The 22,319-nt window shown below is 49.8% G+C and overlaps 1 protein-coding gene across 1 annotated transcript; it reads left to right on the forward strand.

The window, feature by feature from the left end:
- The first annotated feature begins 312 nt into the window (after nucleotides 1-312).
- On the forward strand, nucleotides 313-20,763 carry LOC134352154 (cerebellar degeneration-related protein 2-like). The gene is made up of 5 exons (XM_063059406.1): nucleotides 313-529; nucleotides 8,798-8,910; nucleotides 10,684-10,832; nucleotides 16,641-16,790; nucleotides 17,714-20,763. Exons 1-5 carry the CDS (start codon nucleotides 451-453, stop codon nucleotides 18,471-18,473), a joined length of 1,251 nt encoding a protein of 416 aa, XP_062915476.1. The 5' UTR covers nucleotides 313-450; the 3' UTR covers nucleotides 18,474-20,763.
- The last annotated feature ends 1,556 nt before the right edge of the window (nucleotides 20,764-22,319 follow it).

Genomic DNA, 22,319 nt, shown 5'->3' on the forward strand with positions numbered 1-22,319 from the left:
TACTCTTCACGCAGCCACGCTCCCGATGAATGCAACAAGCGAGGGCTCCGGTAATTACCCCGGGAGGAGCCCCGCCGGCTCCATTGTCTCGACCGCAGAACTTTCAATGAGCCGCGCCCTCTCGGGGGGCGGGACGCTGTCGGTCACGTGGCGTCGCGGACGCGGCGGATTGGCTGGGATTCGAACCGCACTCCAAGAGCGGGTGGGCGGGACGCTGTCGGTCAGGTGACGTGGCGGGCGCGGCGGATTGGCTGCGGCTCGGTGTGTCACACAGGGGGCGGGGCCTGGCCAGCGGGGTTCCCGCCCCCCGGCCGGCGGTCCCAGTCTGGGCCGCTGCCCTTCGCCGCCCCGCCGCTCGCTGCCACGTCGCTGCGATGGAGTGAGCCCCGCGGCGCTGCGGTGCCGAGGGCTGGGAGAGCCGGTGCTCGCTAAGCGCCACACGGAGGGAGGATGCTGACGGACAGAATAATGGAGGAGTTTGAGCTCCGGGAGGATTCCTGGTTCCAGCAGCAGCGCGATATGGAGCACGGTGAGTGAGACCTCGTGTCTTTTCTCTCGCGGTGGACTGTGCCTCTGTTCCGGGGCGCTGCCTTGTTCGAGTCCCGGTCCCGCGGTCTGTCACCTGCACCGGCCTTTAGTAGAGGAGACGGTCTCTGTTTGAGATTAAAAACCCTCTGATAGAACAGGTCGGTGCAGTCTAGTTACTTTGTTCTTCTCTGCCCACCGCCTAAAGAAAACTTGAAGAAGCCTTTCGGCTCAATTGGATCTTTAACACAGCTGTCCCGGCTCGGGACGAAATGACCTCTGTTCCCATGCCTCCATCGATGGTACCTATCCCGCTGCGTGTCTCAGGCGCCTTGTGTTTCGAGCATCTTGTGTCTTCGCTTCCTTTCGCTCCGCCGGGGGTTGGTGTTGAGTTTTACACAGTGATCGGCCGGGAGTTGTCCTGAACGACGCGGTACGGGGTAGGAATTATCCCGGGTGCTCAGGATTGTCCGAAGTCCTTGCATTGTGGAAAGGAAGGCTGTGTCGCAAAGACAGGAGATTCTGTGGACGCTGGAAGTCCGGAGCAACGCACTTAAACCGCTAGAGGAGCCCAGCAGGTCAGGCAGCATCTGCGGAGGGGAAGAGACAGTCGGCGTTTGGTCATCAGCACTGGAAATGAAGGGGCAATGTCAGGGAGGGCGGGGAGAGGGGCAGCAATACGGGGGGGGGTGGGGTGGAAGAGGTAAAGGGCTGAAGAAAGAGGAACCTGATAGAGGAGAGTGGACCATGGGGCAAAGGGGTGGGGCACCCCCAGGGGGAGGTGATGGACACGTGAGGATAGGGAATTCGGAGTGGGGAATAGGGGGAGGGGAGAAATTACCAGAAGTTAGAGAAATCGATGTTCATGTCAGGTTGGAGGCTACCCAGACAGAATATGAGGTGTTGCTTCTCTAACCTGAGAGTGGTAGAGGATGGGGACGGGTGGCCACCTGCAAAGCCTGTGTTGTAGTAGATGGAACGAGGGTGCTCGACCGTGTAAGCTCGGGGACTGGGTGTTAATCAGGATCAGAGGTTGGGTGCTCAGGGAAAGTCCCACCCAAATGTGTACCTTGATGTCCTAGGATTGTCCCTGTTTGTGCTTGGAATGTGGGGGTCTCACACTTCTCCCAGGACAGAAGCTGGTTGGCTCATGTTGTGCTGTTGCCGAGGGAGATTTTGCATTTTAGATCTAGTGACACTGAGAGGTGATGGTTGGGCTTGAAATCACTGGGGGCAATTTTCTCTGGGAAAGGGTGGGGGAACCAGCTGATCTTAGATTTAAAAACTGGGATGTGAAATTACTGAAGGGCTAGTATGAAGATGGGCTGAATGGCCCATGGGACCACTGCTTCCCATGGCTTGGGCTCCCTGAAGAGTTTGGGGGGGGGGTTGTTACTGTGAACCATGCATATCTGCCTCTCTCTACAGTCAAAGCTTCCTGTGGTATCCTGCCTGGGAAAAAGGCCATTCAATCCATCAAGACTGTGCCTGCCCTGCGTTCCAGTGAGTCCCACTCTTGCACCCGCTGTGTCGCTATGGCAACAGTGTTCTGAGTGAGCGCGCCGGTTGAATTGGACCTCGACAGGCGTGAATTCCCTTTCAAACTCTCTGAATCTGCGTCCGCTGACCTTTCAAGGAGGGTGTTCAGATCACAAAGGATCAACCCCTCCACCACCTCCCGCCCTTCCCAGTTCTGCCCCTCTCCCTCCCGCTGTTCCTAATAGTGATTTCAACTCGGCCTCCCTTGGCTCAACCCCTCCTCCCTGTCCAGAATAAATCCCAACAATGGCTGTTCTTTTGTTCCCCTCGTAACTCTGCCTGAGGATGCAGACAGATCTGGCCTTGTGCTGAAATGTTTGTGAAGGGTTCAGAGATCACAGATGATGGAATCCCCCATTTCTAATGAGGGTTCCAGTCATAGGACAGTACAGCACTGAAACATCTAGTCCATACCAAACTATTAATCTGCCTGGTCTCATCGGCCTGTACCTGGACCATCGCCCTACCTACCCCTCCCGTCCAAACTTCCCTCGTGTTGCAATCAAACCTACGCGTGCTTCTTCCTCTGGCAGCTCATCCCACACTCTTTATCACCTTCCGAGTGAAGAAGATCCCCCTCAGATATTTCATCTTTCACCTTTAACCTATAACCTCTCGTACTGGATTCTCCCAACTTTACTGGAAAAAGCCTGTTTGGATTTGCCCTCTCTAAGCCGCTCATAATTTTGTATACCTGTATCAAATCTCCTCTTATTCTCCTTTGCTCCAGGAAAAAATAGTCCTAACCTATTTAATCTTTCTCTATAACTCAGGTTCTCAAGTCCTGGCAACTTCTTTGTAGATTTTCTCTGGGCAGGTTCATGTTATTTGCCCCCCCCCCCCCCCCCAGGAGTTGTGTTTTCTGGTTTAGTGGCAGCTTGTAACTGGCTGTAGGTGAAAATATAACTCTCTAAGTAATGCTCCATATTTCTGTGGTTAAACTTAGTCATTGACCTGCTCTCTGCCGTTCCTAAAGAGGGTGGCTGGCTAAATGGTCAGATTCAAGTTTATTGTCACTGACATACACCTGTAGACCTTGTTAATGCAACTATCTAATCAGCTGATCATATGACAGCAGCTCAATTTACAAGAGCGTGCAAACACGGTCAAGAGGTTCAGTTCAAACTTCAGAACGGGAAAGAAATGTGATCTGACTGTGGAGTGATTGTTGGTGCCAGACGGGGTGGTTTGAGTATCTCAGAAACTGCTGATCTGGGATTTTCACGCACAACAGTCTCTAGAGTTTACAGGGAATGGTGCAAAAAAAAGCATCCAGTCAGTAGTATTCCTGTACCTAATAAGGTGCTCAGATGTTGCAAAATTAGTTATTTTGTAATAAATTAGTGTAACACATTAAGAAAGTAACTACAAGTTGCAGTAAGAAATGTGTGTGACAATCGTCATCTCGTTGTAGGAAGGATGTGGGAGTTCTGAAGGGTCAGAGGAGATTTACCATGGTGCCTCCTGATTCAGAGGGAATGTCCAGGACTTTTCTCTTTGGAGCGAGGGAGGCTGAGGGGTGGCATGGCAGTGGAGTGGTCAGCACAATGCTTTACAGTCCCAGTGACCCGGGTTCAATTCCCCTCACTGCCCGTAAGGAGTTCATACGTTCGCCCTGTGATTGCCTGCGTTTCTCTGGGTGCTTCCGTTTCCTTCCACAGCCCAAAGCTGTACCAGTTGGTCAATCGGTCATTGTAAACTGCCCGCTGATTAGGCTAGGGTTAAATAGGGGGGTTGCTGGGCGGCTCAAAGGGCTGGCAGACCCTGTTCCCGGCCGTCTCTCAATCGATGAATAAGAGGCATAGATAGAACGGAAATGGCGGATCAGTGAATCAAACGGCTAATACGAACAAAATAATTGAGTCAAATGGCTAATAGGAAGGAGCATATTTTAAGGTGTTTGGATTGAAGTATGGGGGATGTCAGAGCTAGGTTCTTTTTAAAGAATGGTGAATGTGGGGGTAGGGGCAGATACATCAAGGACATTTAAGAGACTCGGGCACATGGATGAAAGAAAATTAGAGGACTGAGTGAGAGGGAAGGGTTGGGTTAATCATGGACTGTTAAAAGGTCAGCACAACACAGTGGGCTGATTGACCTGTGCTGTAATGTTCTGTTTTCTATGTTCTACAAAAGTAGTGGAAAAAAAGAGAAAATAGTGACAAGATGACAGAGCATAGAGGAAGAGACCCCTGTTGTGATTCTGGTTCTAGCTGAGACGGTACCGAGCTCCCAGATGTAAAGTTCAAAGTAAATTTATTGTTGAAGTACACACAATTCGCCATACACAACCGAGATTCATTTTCTTGCAGGCACTCTCAATAAATACAAAGAAACACGTTTAAAAAAAACACTTAGAATACCGATTAACCAACAGAAGTGCAAAAGGCAGCAAACTGCAAAAAGAATAATAATAATAATAAAAAATAAATATTGGACAGGAGATGGAGTCGGTAGGTTGTGGGGACGGTTCAGTGTTGGTAATCGGGTCGGTTGTAGGTTCGTAGCAGGATAAGTGTCTCAGTGTTGGTTCACTGTCTTTGTTGCCCTTCCTTGCATCATACAGTGGGGCAGGCTGAACACAGGGAGGGAGCGGTGAAAGAATCTCCAGGCTGTCTGTCTTGGCAGCCAGGCAAGGCAAGAAAAATGCTTAGCCAAAGCCTTCTCGGCATGCAGGCAGAACAAATCCGACTGCTTTACACACCGGTGGCTGTACAAAACACCTCTCCTTTGTGACTAAGAGTTGAATGTTGGTGTTGATCGTCTGTATGCCCGCCAAATCTTCCTCCCCCCTGAGGGACTGGCTGAGACACGAACAAAGTGAGCGGCAGTTTTGGGAAGTGACTGAGCTCTGTCTTCTGTGTTGTCCACAGCTGAATCTGTTGCTGATGCATCTCGGATTGTCAGATTATACAGATTAGCTTGTCACTGGTTATATTGCAGTCTGTTACGGAGGGGCCAATGCACAGGATCGGATAAAGCTGCCGAGGGCTGTAAACTCAGCACAGAAATCTACAGCACATTACAGGCCCTTCGGCCCACAATGTTGTGCCGACCATGTAACCTACTCTGGAAACTGCCTCATAACCCTCTCCTTTTCTAAGCTCCATGTACCTCTCTAAGAGTCTCTGGGGGTGAGGGGGGGGACCCCCTGTTGTATCCGCTTCCAGCACAGTTACTGGCAGTGCATTCCTCACACCCTCCATCAGCACCAGCCTCCCCACCACCCAGGGCATCTTCAAACGGTCATGCCTCAAAAAGGCATCCCTCATCACTACTGTCAAAGAGGAGGGACGGCAGATGAAGGCACACACTCATAGCTCAATGTTTCAAGAGCAGTTTCTTCCTCTCCGCCATCACATTTCTGTAAACACTCTCACTTTTTCACTCTTTGTACATTATTTTGTAGTGATTTTTAATATTTTACACTGGTACTCCTGTGCAGAACAATAAATTTCACAGCTTGTGTCAGTGATTCTCATTCACTTCATTGAGCTACAGTGAAATGCATCGGTTTGCGTCAAAACCCAACAGTCCGAGGGTTTGCTGGGGTCAGCCCGCAGTGTTGCCTCACTTCAGGCGGCAGCCCAGCACGACCACCACTCGCTAACCCTCACCCGTCCGTGTTTGGACTGCGGAAGGAAACCGGTCACCGGTCCTGGAGAGAACATACAGACGGTGGTGGGAATTGAAAACTGGTGCTGTAAAGTACTGTGCTAATCGCTACGCTGCTTTTACCTGTTTTGGGTGTGAGAGTGTGGGTTAGGTTATCAGTCTGGGGAATGGACATTGACCTGAAATTTAAACATCCCACATCACTGGGTTCAGGAACAGTTATCACCCCTCAGCCATCAGGAAGGAGGTACAGGAGCCTCAGGACCCACAGCACCAGGTTTGGGGACAGTTATCACCCCTCAGCCATCAGGCTCCTGAACCAGAGGGGATAGCCTCACTCACCCGAACACTGAACCTGTGGCCTCGCTTTCAAGAATTATTTATCTCGTTCTCATTTGCTTATTTATTATTATTTTTCCTTTTGTGTTTGCACGATTGTTGCCTTTTGCACATTGACTGCTTCTGTCCTGTGTGTTCTGTTAGAGTTCCTGCAGGAAAATGAACCTCTGGGTTGGGTATGGTGAAACGTAGGTCCTTTGATAATAAATTTACTTTGAACTTTGTTCTCTAGACCTTGTTCCATCTCATTTGCGTTTCTAAATGTCTGGTGGCTGTGTCAGCTCTATTAACACTTTCCCGTGTTGATCTGCCAATGTTTCTGTCCCATTACTGACTCTGACAGCAGTGTGAGAGAACATCTTCTCTCACGCACGGGTGCGATCACACCTCATCTGCCGTTTCGCTCGTTCGTTCTCAGTTGCAGCAGGAGGGCTGGGCTTTGCAGTCTGCTCTGCTTACCCTCAGCTTGCTTTGTCTGTCAGAAAAGAGCAGGTTCATCGCTGATCTGAGCCACTGGGTGTTTGTCAGAATCGGGTTTAACAGGAAATGTGTTGTTTTGTGGCAGCAGTACATTGTAATATGTAATAAAAAAAATCTAATTTACAACACTGTCCAAAATCTTTGATGCCCACCTGCAAATCTGCTTGGGAATGGTGAGGGTGGAGCACTGGGGTGGGGTATGATGTGGGTGCAGACACACCCCAGCCCTGATGCACCAGGTAAGGTCGTTTTGATTTCAAACAATCAGTTTGGTGTTGCTTACTGAATGTCTCTCTGGTGGTAATGTATATAGATTCATTATCCATTCAGAAATCTGATGGTGGAGGGGAAGACGCTGTTCCTAATGTGTGTCTTCAGACTCCTGTATCTCCTTCCAGATGGTAGCAATGAGAAGAGGGCATGTCCTGGGTGGTGGGGGTCCTTAATGATGGATGTCACTTTTATGAGGCACTGCCTTTTGAAGTTGTTCCTGATGGGGAGGCAATGTTCAAACAACCACTCGTTACAACAGTAGTGTGCAGAAGAGCATCTCTGAACGCACAACGCGTTGAACCTTGAGGTGGACGGGCTACAGCAGCAGAAGACCATGAACATACACATGGTGGCCACTTTGTGTGGTGTCTGGATCTACTTGTCGTTCTACCTGTACTGCACTTGTGCACGGGACGATAAACTCGACTATCTTTGTTCAGGGCGCCGTTGAAATTGGAGGCCCACCAGGGTTGTGGTTCTCGGGTTGGTGTTGGGACCACTTCTTTTCACGTGGTATGTCAACCACCTGGATGACGGAGTTGGTGGCTTTGTGGCAAAGTTTGCATAGGATTCAGAGATGGGTGGTAGGTCAGGTAGTGTTGAAGCAGGGAAGCTGCAGAAGAACCTGGACAGATTGGGGGAATGGGCAAAGGCAGCATGGTAGTGTTGGGACGTGTACAGTTATGCACTTTGATAGAAGTATTGAAAACACTGTTTTCTTAATGGGGAAGTGAATTCAGAAATCGGGTGCAAAAGAGCAATAGACAATAGGTGCAGAAGTAGACCATTTGGCCCTTCAAGCCTGCACCGCCATTCTGAGATCATGGCTGATCATCTACTATCAATACCCGGTTCCTGCCTTGTCCCCATAACCCTTGATTCCCCTATCCATAAAATACCTATCTAGCTCCTTCTTGAAAGCATCCAGAGAATTGGCCTCCACTGCCTTCTGAGGCTGCGCGTTCCACACCTCCACAACTCTCTGGGAGTAGAAATTCCTCCTCAACTCTGTCCTAAATGACCTACCCCTTATTCTTAAACCATGCCCTCAGGTACTGGACTCTCCCAGCATCTGGAACATATTTCCTGCCTCTATCTTGTCTAATCCCTTAATAACCTTACATGTCTCAATCAGATCCCCCCTCAATCTCCTTAATTCCAGCATGTACAAGCTCAGTCTCTCTAACCTCTCTGCGTAAGACAGTCCGGACATCCCAGGAATTAACCTAGTGAACCTACGCTGCACCTCCTCCACAGCCAGGATGTCCTTCCTTAACCCTGGAGACCAAAACTGCACACAGTACTCCAGGTGTGGTCTCACCAGGGCCCTGTACAAATGCAAAAGGATGTCCTTTTGGAAAGGATTGCCTAAAGCAAACTTGCCAGTTAAGTCAGTGGTAAGGAAGGCAAGTGTAATGTTAGTTTTTATTTTGGGAGGATTAGAATATAAAAGCAAGGATGTAATGCTGAGGCTTTATAAGGCTCTGGTTAAACGGCACCTGGAATGTTGAGAAAGTAGAGATGTGCTGACATTGGAGAGGGTCCAGAGGAGATTCCCAAGAATGAAAGGGTTCACGTGAGGAGCGTTTGCCTCTGGGCCTGTACTCACTGGAGTTTAGAAGTCAGTGGAGATCTCACTGAAACTGGCTGAAAGGCCTAGCTAGTGGATGTAGAGAGGACGTTTCCAATAGTGAGGGAGTCTAGGGCCAGAGGAGATGGTTTTGGAATAAAAGGACATTTCTTTAGAACAGAGATAAGGAGGAATTTCCTTAGTCAAACGTTGGAGAATCTGTGGAATTCATTGCAAAGATGGTTGTGGAGGCCTCGTCATTGGGTATATTTAAAGTGGAGATTCATAGGTTCTTGATTAGTCAGGGTGTCAAAGGTTACAGGGAGATGGCAGGAGAGAGTGGGATTATAAATCAGCCATGATGGACTGGCAGTGTTTTCTCAATGGGCTGAATAGCCTCATTCTGCTGCTAGGTCTTGTGGTTTAATGGTCGTGGTGTCTTATCTCCTGTCCTAGACCTGTACCTGGCAGCAGAGCTGGGCAAGGCCCTGCTGGATCGCAACACGGAGCTGGAGGAGGGGCTGCAGCAGATGTACAGCACCAACCAGGAGCAGCTGCAGGAGATCGAGGTGAGGCTGTGGCACTATGCCCCTCGCTGGGGAGGGTGGGGGAGAGGGTATATGGAGTCCCCTCACCAATGTGCCAGCCAGTTACATTCCAAACCATACAGAGGCCAGTGCTTACACCGAGATTTATTGGGTAGGGGCAGGAAGAGGCCATTCCTCCCCTCTGCATTGTCCTACTGTTCAACTGGATCGAACCTGTTCGGTATTTGGTCTGACAGATGGATACACAGCAGGTCGGGCAGCGTCAACGGAGAGGATGTTCGAGCTGAGAGCCTTCATCAGGACTGGAAAGGAAGGAGGCAGAAGCCCGAATGGGGGGGGGGGGGGAGGGAGAAGGAGTTGAAGGTGGTAGGTGAGGGGTTAAAGTGAGGAGCCGGGAGGGGATAGGTAGAAAAGGTTAAAGGACTGATGGAGGGGAGTAGACAATGGGAGAGAGGGAAGGAGGACGGGCACCAAGGGGAGGAAGGTGAGCAGGTTGTGAGGGTGGGGTAAAGGCATGAGAGGTTATAGAGATCGATGTTGATCCCATCAGGCTGGAGGCTACCCAAGCGGAATGTGAAGTGTTTCTCCTCCAACCTGCGTCTGGTGTCAGTGGGGGAGAAGAGGAGGCCGTGGACGGACATGTCATTGGGGAAGTGGAACTGGCTGGCCACTGGGCAGAGCCAAGTTCCTGCTGTTCGGCATCTAAATCAGGTTACTATCACTCACATACCATGAAATTTGTTTTGCGGAAGCAGTACAGTGCAAGACAAATTACAATAAATTGCAACAGGAATATTAAACAAGGCAAAGATTAAACCAGTGAGGCGTTCAGCAGTTCATGAACCATTGAGAAATTTGGTGGAGGGGAAGAAGCTGTTCCTGAAACAATGAAATCTAAATCATTAGACCAAACAGTTCATAAATTGTGCAGCAGAAAACACCTGATTGGCTGTAGATTGCTTTGGGATGTTGTAGGAGGGACAGAGTCCATTTTCTCCCTACTTCAGTAAAGCAGTTCATCTTAATCATAGACCCCACCTACCACAGGCATTCTCTCCCCCCCACCCCGAAAACGCCAGACTCATACCTGTATGGTCAGACACTTGATGGGATTTCTAGTACGATAAGATGACTCTTGTCCTCAGTCTACCTCGTTGTGAGCCTGCGTCTTACTGACGGCACTGCCCCTTCTGTTTGTCGTTTGAGTTCATCAGGATGGATAGGATACAAGCGTTTCACTGACGAAGGGTCTCAGCTCCCCTCTTCCTGCCCCCATCACCTTCTCTTTCTGGCGTCTGCCCCCTTCCTTTCCAGTCCTGATGAAGGGTCTCACCCCAAAACATCTCCTGGTTATACGACCACTGATGCCAGGCAGGCAGTCTCTGAACAGTATTGATAATGGCTGGAGTCACCTGTCTTGTAAAGACACCACCCAGAAGAAGGCAATGGCAAACCACTTTTGCAGAAAAATTTGCCAAGAACAGTCATGGTCAATGATGGACCAAGATCGCCTATAAAATAAGACACGGTAGATGATATGAAGAAAATTCCAGGTGTGAGGTAACCAAGGCACTGTGTGCAGGAGTATTTCAGTGAGTGCAGAGCCATGCAGCTTAGAGAGAACAATGCTCAGGAAATGAAAGGCAGTGATACAGACGGGGAGGACGTTCTTTTTCCTGTGATGCCATTGTGCAGCTCTCTTGCCTCCTGCGGTGGGTGGAGGGGAAGGGGGGTTTCCAGTCGGACAGGCCTCCCCCCTTCCTGCAGTCTCACTGCTTCTGTCCCGTCTCTCAGTACCTCACCAAGCAGGTGGAGTTCCTGCGGCAGACAAATGAGCAACACGCCAAGGTCTACGAGCAACTGGACGTGACTGCCCGCGAGCTGGAAGTGACCAATCAGAAACTAGTTATGGAAAGCAAGGCATCAGAGAACAAGATGACCAGGTAATGTGATGCTTTACCGTGACAGACTTGATTATTACAATCCGTGCGTGGGGCAGGTCTCCTTTTAAGCAACGCTGAAGATTTTAAATTGCCTCTTATTCTGCCTTCCGGCCCCTTCCATGGTCCACTGTCTTCTGCTATTGAATTATTTCTTCAGCCCTTTTACCTTTTCCACCTATCCCCTCCCAGATTCCTACTTCATCTCCACCTCCCGGTCCCACTTATCACTTGTCAGCTCGTACTCTTCCCTTCCTCCTACCTTATTTTGGCTTCAGCGTCCCCTTTCCTTTCCAGTCTTGATGAGGGGTCTCTGCCCAAAATGTTGATTGTTTATTCCCCTCCAGAGATGTTGCCTGATCTGAGATCCTCTGGCACTTTGTGTGAGTGTTGCTCTGGATTTTCACATCTTGTGCCTGTTTGCCACTCAGTTTTGCTATGTCAACAGTCACGCTGGAATTGCATGCTCTGGCCAGTAGGGAGTGTTTGTTCACCCTCGCCCTCAGCCGATGCAAGTTGAAATGTGTGTGTTAACGACACAGCCACTCAGTGGTGACCTGCAGACACTCGGATCGGCCAAGGTTCCCCACAGATGGATGCACGTTGGTTCTTGTTGGTGAGATAGGGTCCACTTTGTGACCAAGGCTTACAAATTCATTAGCAGATCATAGAAACATAGAAAATGTACAGCACAATACAGGCTCTTCGGCCCACAAAGTTGTGCAGGAAAAGGGGAGGTGCAACGAGACCTGGGTGTCATTATACACCAGTCATTGAAAGTGGGCATGCAGGTACAGCAGGCGGTGAAAAAGGCGAACGGTATGCTGGCATTTATAGCGAGAGGATTCGAGTACAGGAGCAGGGAGGTACTACTGCAGTTGTACAAGGCCTTGGTGAGACCACACCTGGAGTATTGTGTGCAGTTTTGGTCCCCTAATCTGAGGAAAGACATCTTTGCCATAGAGGGAGTACAAAGAAGGTTCACCAGATTGATTCCTGGGATGGCAGGTCTTTCATATGAAGAAAGACTGGATGAACTGGGCTTGTACTCGTTGGAATTTAGAAGATTGAGGGGGGATCTGATTGAAACGTATAAGATCCTAAAGGGATTGGACAGGCTAGATGCGGGAAGATTGTTCCCGATGTTGGGGAGGTCTAGAACGAGGGGTCACAGTTTGAGGATAGAGGGGAAGCCTTTTAGGACCGAGGTTAGGAAAAACTTCTTCACACAGAGAGTGGTGAATCTGTGGAATTCTCTGCCACAGCAAACTGTTGAGGCCAGTTCATTAGCTATGTTTAAAAGGAAGTTAGATATGGCCCTTGTGGCTACAGGGGTCAGGGGGTATGGAGGGAAGGCTGGGTTCTGAGTTGGATGATCAGCCATGATCATAATAAATGGCAGTGCAGGCTCGAAGGGCCGAATGGCCTACTCCTGCACCTATTTTCTATGTTTCTATGTTTCTATGTAAGGCACGACCTGCCTTTGACAAAGCCATGCTGACTATTCCTAATCATATTATGCCTCTTCAAATGTTCATAAATCCTGCCTCTCAGGATCTTCTCCATCAACTTACCAACCACTGAAGTAAGACTCACTGGCCTATAATTTTCTGAGCTATCCCTACTCCCTTTCCTGAATAAGGGAACAACATCCACAACCCTCCAATCCTCTGGAACCTCTCCTGTCCTCATTGATGATGCAAAGATCATCGCCAGAGGCTCAGCAATCTCCTCCCTCATTTCCCACAGTAGCCTGGGGTACATCCTGTCCAGTCCTGGTGACTTATCCAACTTGATGCTTTTTAAAAGCTCCAGCACATCCTTTTTCTTAATATCTACATTCTCAAGCTTTTCAGTCCACTGCAAGTCATCCCTAAAATCGCCAAGATCCTTTTCCGTAGTGAATACTGAAGCCAAGTATTCATTAAGTACCTCTGCTATTTCCTCGGGTTCCATACATACTTTTCCATTGTCACACTTGATTAGTCCTATTCTCTCATATCTTATCCTCTTCCTCTTCACGTACTTGTAGAATGCCTTGGGGTTTTCCCTAATCCTGTCTGCCAAGGCCTTCTCATGGCCCCTTCTGGCTCTCCTAATTTCATTCTTAAGCTCCTTCCTGCTAGCCTTATAATCTTCTAGATTCCTATCATTACCTAGTTTTTTGAACCTTTCGTAAAGCTGTTCTTGACTAGATTCACAACAGCCTTTGTGCACCAGGAATCTTGTACCCTACCATCCTTTCCATGTCTCATTGGAACGTACTTACTCAGAACTCCACGTAAATATCCCCTGAACATTTGCCATATTTCTTCCGTGCATTTCCCCGAGAACATCTGTTTCCAATTTATGCTTCCAAGTTCCTGCCTGATAGCCTCATATTTCCCCAAACTCCAATTAAACGTTTCCCTAACTTGTCTGTCCTATCCCTCTCCAATGCTATGGTAAAGGAGATAAAATTGTGATCATTATTTCCAGAATGCTCTCCCATTGAGAGACCTGACACCTAACCAGGTTCATTTCCCAATACCAGTTCAAGTACAGCCTCTCCTCTTGTAGGCCTATCTACATATTGTGTCAAGAAATCTTCCTGAACACACCTAACAAACTCCACCCCATCTAAACCAATCTATTAGAGTTTTTCGAGGAGGTTACCAGGAAAGTGGATGAAAGGAAGGCAGTGGATGTTGTCTACATGGACTTCAGTAAGGCCTTTGACAAGGTCCCACATGGGGGGTTAGTTAGGAAAATTCAGTCACTAGGTATACATGGAGAGGTGGTAAATTGGATTAGACACTGGCTCAATGGAAGAAGCCAAAGAGTGGTGGTAGAGAATTGCTTCTCCGAGTGGAGGCCTGTGACTAGTGGTGTGCCACAGGGATCAGTGCTGGGTCCATTGTTATTTGTCATCTATATCAATGATCTGGATGATAATGTGGTAAATTGGATCAGCAAATTTATATAAATATAAATAAAAGGCCAAATCTCGATTATTGTGTACAGTTCTGGTCACCGAATTATAGGAAGGATGTCAATAAAATTGAGAGAGTACAGAGGAGGTTTACTAAAATGTTGCCTGGGTTTCATCTAAGTTACAGAGAAAGGTTGAACAAGTTGGGTCTTTATTCTTTGGAGCGTAGAAAGTTGAGGGGAGACTTAATAGAGGTGTTTAAAATTATGAGGGGGATTGATAGAATTGATGTGGTTAGACTTTTTCCATTGAGAGTGGGGAAGATTCAAACAAGAGGGCATGGGTTGGGAATTAGAGGACAAAAGTTTAGGGGTAACATGAGGGGGAACTTCTTTACTCAGAGAGTGGCTGCTGTGTGGAACGAGCTTCCAGCAGAAGTGGTTGAAGCAGGTTCGATGTTGTCGTTTAAAGTTAAATTGGATAGATATATGGACAGGAAAGGAATGGAGGGTTATGGGCTGAGTGCAGGTCCGTGGGAATAGGATAGGGTAAGAGTTCGGCACGGACTAGAAGGGCCGAGATGGCCGGTTTCCATGCTGTAAATGTTATATGGTTATATATACGGATCAGCAAACTTGCTGGTGATACAAACATTGGAGGTGTAGTGGACAGTGAGGAAGGTTTTCAAAGCTTGCCGAGGGATTTGGACCAGCTGGAAAAACGGGCTGAAAAATGGCAGATGGAGTTTAATACAGACAAGTGTGAGGTTTTGCACTTTGGAAGGACAAACCAAGGTAGAACATACAGGGTAACTGGTAAGGCACTGAGGAGTGCAGTAGAACAGAGGGATCTGGGAATACAGATACAAAATTCCCTAAACAGTAGATAGGGTCGTAAAGAGAGCTTTTGTTACATTGGCCTTTTATAAATCAAAGTTTTGAGTGTAAGAGTTGGAATGTTATGGCTGAATTTGGAGTATTGTGTGCAGTTTTGGTCACCAAATTACAGGAAGGATATAAATAAGGTTGAAAGAGTGCAGAGAAGGTTTACAAGGATGTTGTCGGGACTTGAGAAACTCAGTTACAAAGAAAGGTTGAATAGGTTCGGACTTCATTTCCTGGAGAGTAGAAGGATGAGGGGAGATTTGATAGAGGTATATAAAATTATGATGGGTATTGATAGAGTGAATGCAAGCAGGCTTTTTCCACTGAGGCTAGGGGAGAAAAAAACCAGAGGATATGGCTTAAGGGTGAAGGGGGAAAAGTTTAAAGGGATCATGGGGGGGTGGGTGGCTTCTTCACACAGAGAGTGGTGGGAGTGTGGAATGAGCTGCCAGATGAAGTGGTAAATGCGAGCTCACTTTTAACATTTAAGAATAAATTGGACAGATACATGGATGGGAGGTGTATGGAGGGATATGGTCCAGGTGCAGGTCAGTGGGACTGGGCAGAAAAATGGTTCGGCACAGCCAAGAGGGGCCAAAAGGCCTGTTTCTGTGCTGTAATGTTCTACGGTTCTGTGGTTGTAAACCCCTCACTCTAGGGAGATGCCAATCAATATTTGGGAAATTGAAATCTCCCACAACAACCCTGCTATTACTACACCTTTCCAGAATCTGTCTCCCTATCTGCTCCTCAATGTCCCTGTTACTATTGGGTGGTCTATAAACAACACCCAGTAGAGTTATTGACCCCTTCCTATTCCTAACTTCCACCCACAGAGACTCCATAGACAACCCCTCCATGACTTCCTCCTTTTTCTGCAGCCGTGACACTATCTCTGATCAACAGTGCCACGCCCCCACCTCTTTTGCCTCCCTCCCTGTCCTTTCTGAAACAGCTAAAGCCTGGTACTTGAAGTAGCCATTTCTGCCCCTGAGCCATCCAAGTCTCTGTAATGGCCACAACATCATAGCTCCAAGTACTGATTCATGCTCTAAGCTCATCTGCTTTATTCATGATACTCCTTGCATTAAAGTAGACACATCTCAAACGATCGGACTGAGCGCATCCCTTCTCTATCACCTGCCCATCCTCCCTCTCGCACTGTCTCCAAGCTTTCTCTATTTGTGAGCCACCTCCCCTTCCTCTGTAACTTTCGTTCGGTTCCCACCCCTGAGCAATTCCAGTTTAAACTCCCCCCGATAGCCTTAGCAAACCTCCCCGCCAGGATATTGGTCCCCCTGGGATTCAAGTGCAACCCGTCATTTTTGCACAGGTCACACCTGCCCCAGAAGAGGTCCCAATGATCCAGAAATCTGAATCCCTGCCCCCTGCTCGTATTGCTCTCTCCCACCTCTGAGCCGCAGAAACAGGCCCTTCAGCCCATCCAGACTGTACTGAACTGTTCTGCCCAGTTCCATTGTCCTGCGCCCAGATCCTAGCCCTCCATAACCGTCCCATCCAAAATTCTCTTCAATGGTGTAATCAAACTGGCATATCTAATTTTTCCTTCCCTCCCCCCCCCACCCCTTCCCAAGCATCCGAATGTTCCCCAGACCTCCAGTGGGTGGATGGTGGGAAGCTCGAGATGCCGAGTCTTTCGTAACTTCTCTCCCTGACCCCGCCCAGTGGAATGACAGCTGGTGATGCCTGGCAATCCCTCTAACTGAGCGTAGTGGTTAGTGTGCTGTTATTACACCTCGGCGTGCCGGTTTCCGGGTTCATTTCCAGCGTCCCCTGTTAGAAAGCTTGTACGTTCCCCCTGTGACGGCGTGGGTTTCCCCCGGGTGCTCTGGTTTCCTCCCACAGTCCGGTAGTAGGTTAATTGGTCGTTGTGAATTGTCCTGGGGTTGAATCGGGGGTTACTGGGCAGTGCGACTCGTTGGGCCGGTCCCATGCCGTGTCTTTAAACGAGTAACAGTAATAAGCAGTGGTGCCTGTGCCTGCTGTTCCTTGCAGCCTGACGGAGATGGTGGAGAGTCTCCAGTCTCACGTGGACGAACTGCAGCGGCAGATCGAGGATCTGAAGAGCAGGTCCCGACAGGAGTCGGAGAAGCGGAGGGCGGCGCAGAGCTCCCCCTGTCTCAAAGAGCTGTGCGACTTCCAAGGGTAAGACCGCCACGCCTTAAAACCTCTTGCTTTGGATCCAGACACAACAATGGACTCAGGGTGTCTGTCATGGGGGAGAAAGACTGTTCAGCACATCTCTGACCAGAGATGTTACTGGGGCTGGATGAAGTTCCCCTGCAGTGACACTGGTGGCAGAGAGACCTTGTATGAACTGGGTTCCCAGCCTGAGACGCGCGGACCCCAGCATCAAGGCTGGGAACCCATCTCAATGCAGGCAAATGTGGTTAGTATGGATGGGGTTCAAACAGAGGCCTGGAGGCCCATTCCCAGAAGCCTGGCGGACGCAGAAAGGATTCACGAGGACGTTACCAGGACTGGAAGGCTTGAGTTACAAGGAGAGACCGGATAGGCTGGGAATGTTTTCCCTGGAGTAAAGCTGAGGGGTGACTTTTTATGGAGGTTTAAAGTCATGAGGGGCATGAAGGTGAATGGTCTGTCTTTATTCCCCCGGGAAGGGAGCCCAACACTAGAGGGCATGGGTTAAAGGTGAGAGGGGAAATTTAAAGGGGACCTGAGGGGCAACTTTTTCTCCCTGTGAGGGGAGGGAGGGAGTGGTGCTGATGGTAGGGACATGGAGCGAGCTGTTAGAGGTGGGCACCATTGGTGCTTAGACAGGCATGAGAAAGCTCTAGGTTGTGAGCCAAATGCAGGCACATAGATTAGCTCAAGAAGACTCCTTGATCAGCATGGGCAAGTGGTCTGTATAACCCCAGGGAATGATTTTTCATGCATCTCTTGATTATAACTGGAATGTTAGCAGAGGAAAATATTCTGTGTGGACTGCATTGGCCTGTTTAGAACTGTGTGAGCTAATGGGCTGGGCTGGGACAGCAGGAGTGGGTAGGGCCAAGTGGCCTTTCTCTGGCCTCATCTCTTCTCCCTTGCTGTGTGTCCACCCGCAGGTCGCTGGAGCAGGACCAGGCGCTGGCGGAGGAGCGGGAGCGGCTGCGGCGGACCGTGTCGTCGCTGCGGAGCCAGCTAGCGGCCGAGCGCCGGCGCACTGAGGAGCTGGAGGAGGAGCGGCGGATGGTGCTGAGCGAGAGCGGAGGCCTGGAGCGCGGCCTGACCGCCCTGCATGACTACACGCAGCGGCTGGCCGAGCTGGAGAGCAGCGTGGCCGATCTGCGGCGCCGCAGCTCCGAGCCCCGCGACCTGGCCAGCCTGCTGGACAGGCTGCTGCTCTACCCGGAGCCGGCGAGTGACGGCCGGCCCGATAGCCCGGACCCCGGCCCCGCCGATGACCCGGTGCGCGGACATGAACTGACCTGCATCAGGCGGGCGGAGGCGGTGCGTCGCCGCGGCGTCTCGCTGCTCAACGAGGTGGACGAGCAGTACAGCGCGCTCCAGCTCAAGTACGATGAGCTGCTGAGGCGCTGCCAGCGCCCCGCCGCTGGGTTCTCCTCCTCCAGCAGCAGCCACAAGGCGGTGCAGACTCCAGGCCGGCTGGGCCCAGAGCCCGCTGCCCGCTGCAGCCCGTCCAGAGCGCTGCTGGCGGTCGAACCTGCCTCCATCCCGACCTCGACCTCCGCTGACGGCCAGCCCGAGTACAAGGCCCTTTTTCAGCAGATCTTCAACTGCATCCAGAGGACAAAGCAGGAGATCGAGGAGAGCCGTTCCAAGTACAGGCAGGGACAAGCGACCGAGCGCAGGGCTGAAAAATAAAACTACCAGTACTGTGGCAATAAATCTCTCAGACTGGATCCAAACCTCATCTAATTTATTCAACAAAGACGATTTATTGCTTTGTTCGTTTTTCATTGTGGGGTGGGGGAAGAAGCCATTTTGACTCGAGCCAGATGACACACTTGGATGTAAATATCTTTGTAAATCCCTCTGGAGTGTGACTGGGAATAGACTTTTCCTCAGAGAAAATGAATGTTTTTTTTAAATTACAAGACACATTTCCAAAACTTGAGAACAAAAGCAGAAAATGCTGTGAATACTCGTGGGGTCAGCCAGCATGGGTGGATGGGGAAACGGGGTGAGTGCTTCAGGTGGAAGACGCTCCACGGAACTTGGGTACAGAGAAATGTTCTATGATGCAGTGACGGTGGGGAGGATTGAGGAAAATTCTGTTGGGGCGAGACTGCGATTGTCTGATGTGGAACTCATTCAGTTAGTGGAGGGGCAGATTAGTGTGGGAACAAAAGGGTTAAAAAGTTGTGGATTGCAGGGTAGTGGGGCAGGCAGTGGAGGCACAGCGGATAGTTCATTTGGAGCAGAAATGGGGAGTGAGTAAAGGACGGGTAGCTTGCGTTCACATTGGCCTTGTACCTGCACTGCTCCCATGGGTGCTGCTGAGGTATCCACCTGGACAGTGGAACATTTGTCGAAGTCTGTGCTCTGATGGGCGGGTGAAGAACACAGCTCTGAGGGTGTTTACACGCTGGCTTGTCCATGTCACTGGGTTACTTACAAGCTTCCCGGTGCAGCCCGAGTGGTGAATTGGAAATGAACCTGGCATGACTCCCAACCAGACCCAGGAGGACTTGGTGTGAGGTCGATGACTTGCAGATCACTTCTGCTCGAACCTGTCCGTGTCCCAGCTGGTAGCCAAGGTGTCTGGCTTCCCTTTTTGTACATTGGGGGTGAGACCAGCAATATGAATAGTCCCCAGGCCCCTGCACAGATGGTCCAGGTGTTCTGACCATGTCTGGCTGTAGTCCTCATGGCCTTGGAGAACCTGTTCCATCAGCTGCTGGTGAACCATGAAGTCCATCTATGAACTGAATCAGTTCAGGAACCTGTGATGTGATATCTGCCCCCTCTGCTGTACAGCAACATCAGTTTCCGCCTGTCTGTGCCACTGACTCCGTTCCCTCCCTTGTCATCTATTGGGCAAGTGTCACTTCACATCTTGTGTCCTGCCCTCAAACTGCCCCAGCCACCCCTTCACCTCTAGAATTGATCCTCGGCATCAGTCCTGCCCCCCCAGAGTACAGACATCCCCATAATCCACTCGGAAACTTAAACAACTTTGTATTCTGACCGAGGACCTCCCACCAGAAACATGAACCCTTTCTTCACCTGCTGCTTGGCCTACTCTGAGTAATGCAAGCATCCTGATTTTTGTTTTGATCACCTTGGTCAATCTAACTGAATGTGCCAGAGGGTAGGGAGGGAGGGAGTCTCCTGTTATATTTCCCCACACCATCTCCTTTCAGATGGTGAAGTCCTAGTGGGTGAAGGGTTCCTAAGTCTCTCACCAGTGTGTTTGTGTAGGCACACTAGGGAATCACGGCCCCACCAACCTCTGCACTAGAGTCTGACCTCTTTCTTCCTGAGCTGAGCACACCTACTGCTGACAGCAGCTCAACAGTCCTCTATCCTGGTCCAGACTTTCAAATTGCTCATCATAGTTCTTCTAGGTGAAGATCCTTCCTCTCCCGGGGATGAGCTTCAGAGCTTCTGTTGCTGTTCCTGTAGCTCTGGATTTTAATCAAATGGAGTTGCTAGCCCCATATCCAACCCTCCTCTCACAATCTGGCTCGGGACTGGTCATAGCAAAGTTGGAGCCTGTGCTCACATGTGAAATTACCATCCTTGCATGCACACAGTGATCAGGCCTTTGGTTTGTGTGGGATAGAGTGCCCATGTGGAGATGCTCCGGTGTGCAAGTGTGCGAGTAAAATTCCAGTTACAGTGGACATGCTGGTGGTGCAGTCTTCTGTTTAAGTTGGTGGCTACCCCTCCGTCTCGCCTGTAGTAAGGAAAAATGCCCCAAATGTTGGAATTAGATTGATCACTCAAGTGGAGTATGATGATCTCATGGTTGTCTGTTGGTGGGTCCTCCAGTGGCTGATCAGGGATCCACGTATTCCGGTGCTGTGTGGGCAAGAGTTAAGTGGTGGCTGTAGTTGGTGGTTGGGTCTTTTGATTGTTCAGTCTGTACTTGTTCTCTGAGGTGGACTGGAAGTCGCTCTCATGTAGCACCCCCCCACCCCCCGGAACAGATTTCCTCCAGGTGCATTTCTTAAATGTGGTCCTGAATGTTCAGCATCTGCACGTTGACCTTCCCTGTGGCCATGAAGCTGCAGAAGATGGGCAAGATTAGACTGACCAACACGCATGCGCACACTGCAGGAACTCAGGGGGTCGGGCAGCATCTATGGAGGTGAGTAAACAGTCGATGTTTCAGGCCAGAATAGGGAAGTGGGGGGAATTGGTGGAAGAGGTGAAGTGCTGAAATGGGTAGCTGTTAGAGGAGAGTGGACCATGGGAGAAGGGGAAGGAGGGGCACTGAGGGGAGGTGATGGGAAAGGAAGTGGAATGGAGAAGAAATCATTGTAAGTTAGAGAAGTTGATGATCATGCTGTTGAGTAGAAGGCCACCCATATGGATTGCAGTAATTAGAGTGGGATGTGGTGCAGGGTTGCAGTTCCTGCAATGCTAATTTGCAGATGGTTTCTGGGGGAGGGTGTGGCATAGTCCAGGGCTTTGAGCTCAGCCAGGAGTGAGGGGTGTGTGCAGTGTTGTCTGGGGGTAACTGAAGGGAAAAATCAGCCCTTTTGAAAATGGATAGTTCCTACCTTACTGCACCAGAGAGACTCTGGGTTCAATCGCAACCTCTGGTGCTGTCCGTGGGGAGTTTGCATATGCACCTGTTTTTTTAATCTGCCCCAGTTACTCTGGTTTCCACCTGCATCTCAAAGAGGTGATGGTTGATGGGTGTTTGAAGATCCTCCAGAGGGAGGATGAGTTCTTCAGAGTTTATGGGGTGGGGTTTCTGGCCCCATGTGCAACCCCCCTCCTTTCACAGGGAGGCTTGGCAGAGTTTGAGTGGGGATTAATAGGTTTTGGGGGGGTGATGATTGTAAAGGGTTTTGATGGACTGTATGACTTGTAGCTACTCTCTCCTGGGCGGGGGGGGGGGGGAGGTGTGATGTGAAACAGTTTATGTTAAAGGCCTTCGAGTAAGTGTGGCATTGGGAGAGGGAGGGGTACTTGTCCCTGGATTCAATCAACCCATGGGGGGGGGGGGGGAGAGGAGAGAACAAGAGCTTTGGCCCTGTGGGAGAGTCCCTTGTGAAGATGAGGTGGGACTGGTCCACAGGCTGGAGTCACTTTAGTCTCAGAATTGCCCCTCCTGCTCAGAGTGACAGTGGGCCATTGGTGTGAGCAGGAGGGAGCTGATGGTGCATCAACCTCCAGTCTTCTTCAGTGGAGGAATTACAGTTGACGTGCTAAATTCTCTTCACAATGACAAAGGAAAATTGTGTTCCTGCTGTTTTTTTTTCCTCGTCTCCTCACTGTTCTCCGGTTTGTACACTTCATTCGGTGTTTTCATTGTAATAAACTTTCTCCCTACCCCACCTTTGATTAATGGCACTGAAATCTAGTATAAGACCTCATCTTACCACTGAGGTAGTTTGTGCATGGGATGTTTCAGAATTCCACGGGCCAGGAAAATTAAAATGTTCATCATTGCCTGCAACATATCTGGTCTCATCAAGGCAACTGGACGTGCTGTGTTGTCTCATTGCCCTGATTTACTACTGCTTGATATAT

This window comes from Mobula hypostoma, chromosome 9 (genome assembly GCF_963921235.1).
Source record: "Mobula hypostoma chromosome 9, sMobHyp1.1, whole genome shotgun sequence".
NCBI classification, from domain to species: domain Eukaryota; kingdom Metazoa; phylum Chordata; class Chondrichthyes; order Myliobatiformes; family Myliobatidae; genus Mobula; species Mobula hypostoma.

Coding starts and splice junctions, on each gene's coding strand:
- LOC134352154 (XM_063059406.1), top strand. CDS start 451: ATGCTGACGGACAGAATAATGGAGGAGTTTGAGCTCCGGGAGGATTCC. Junction 8,911..10,683: donor AGCAGCTGCAGGAGATCGAG/GTGAGGCTGTGG, acceptor CCCGTCTCTCAG/TACCTCACCAAGCAGGTGGA. Junction 10,833..16,640: donor TCAGAGAACAAGATGACCAG/GTAATGTGATGC, acceptor TGTTCCTTGCAG/CCTGACGGAGATGGTGGAGA.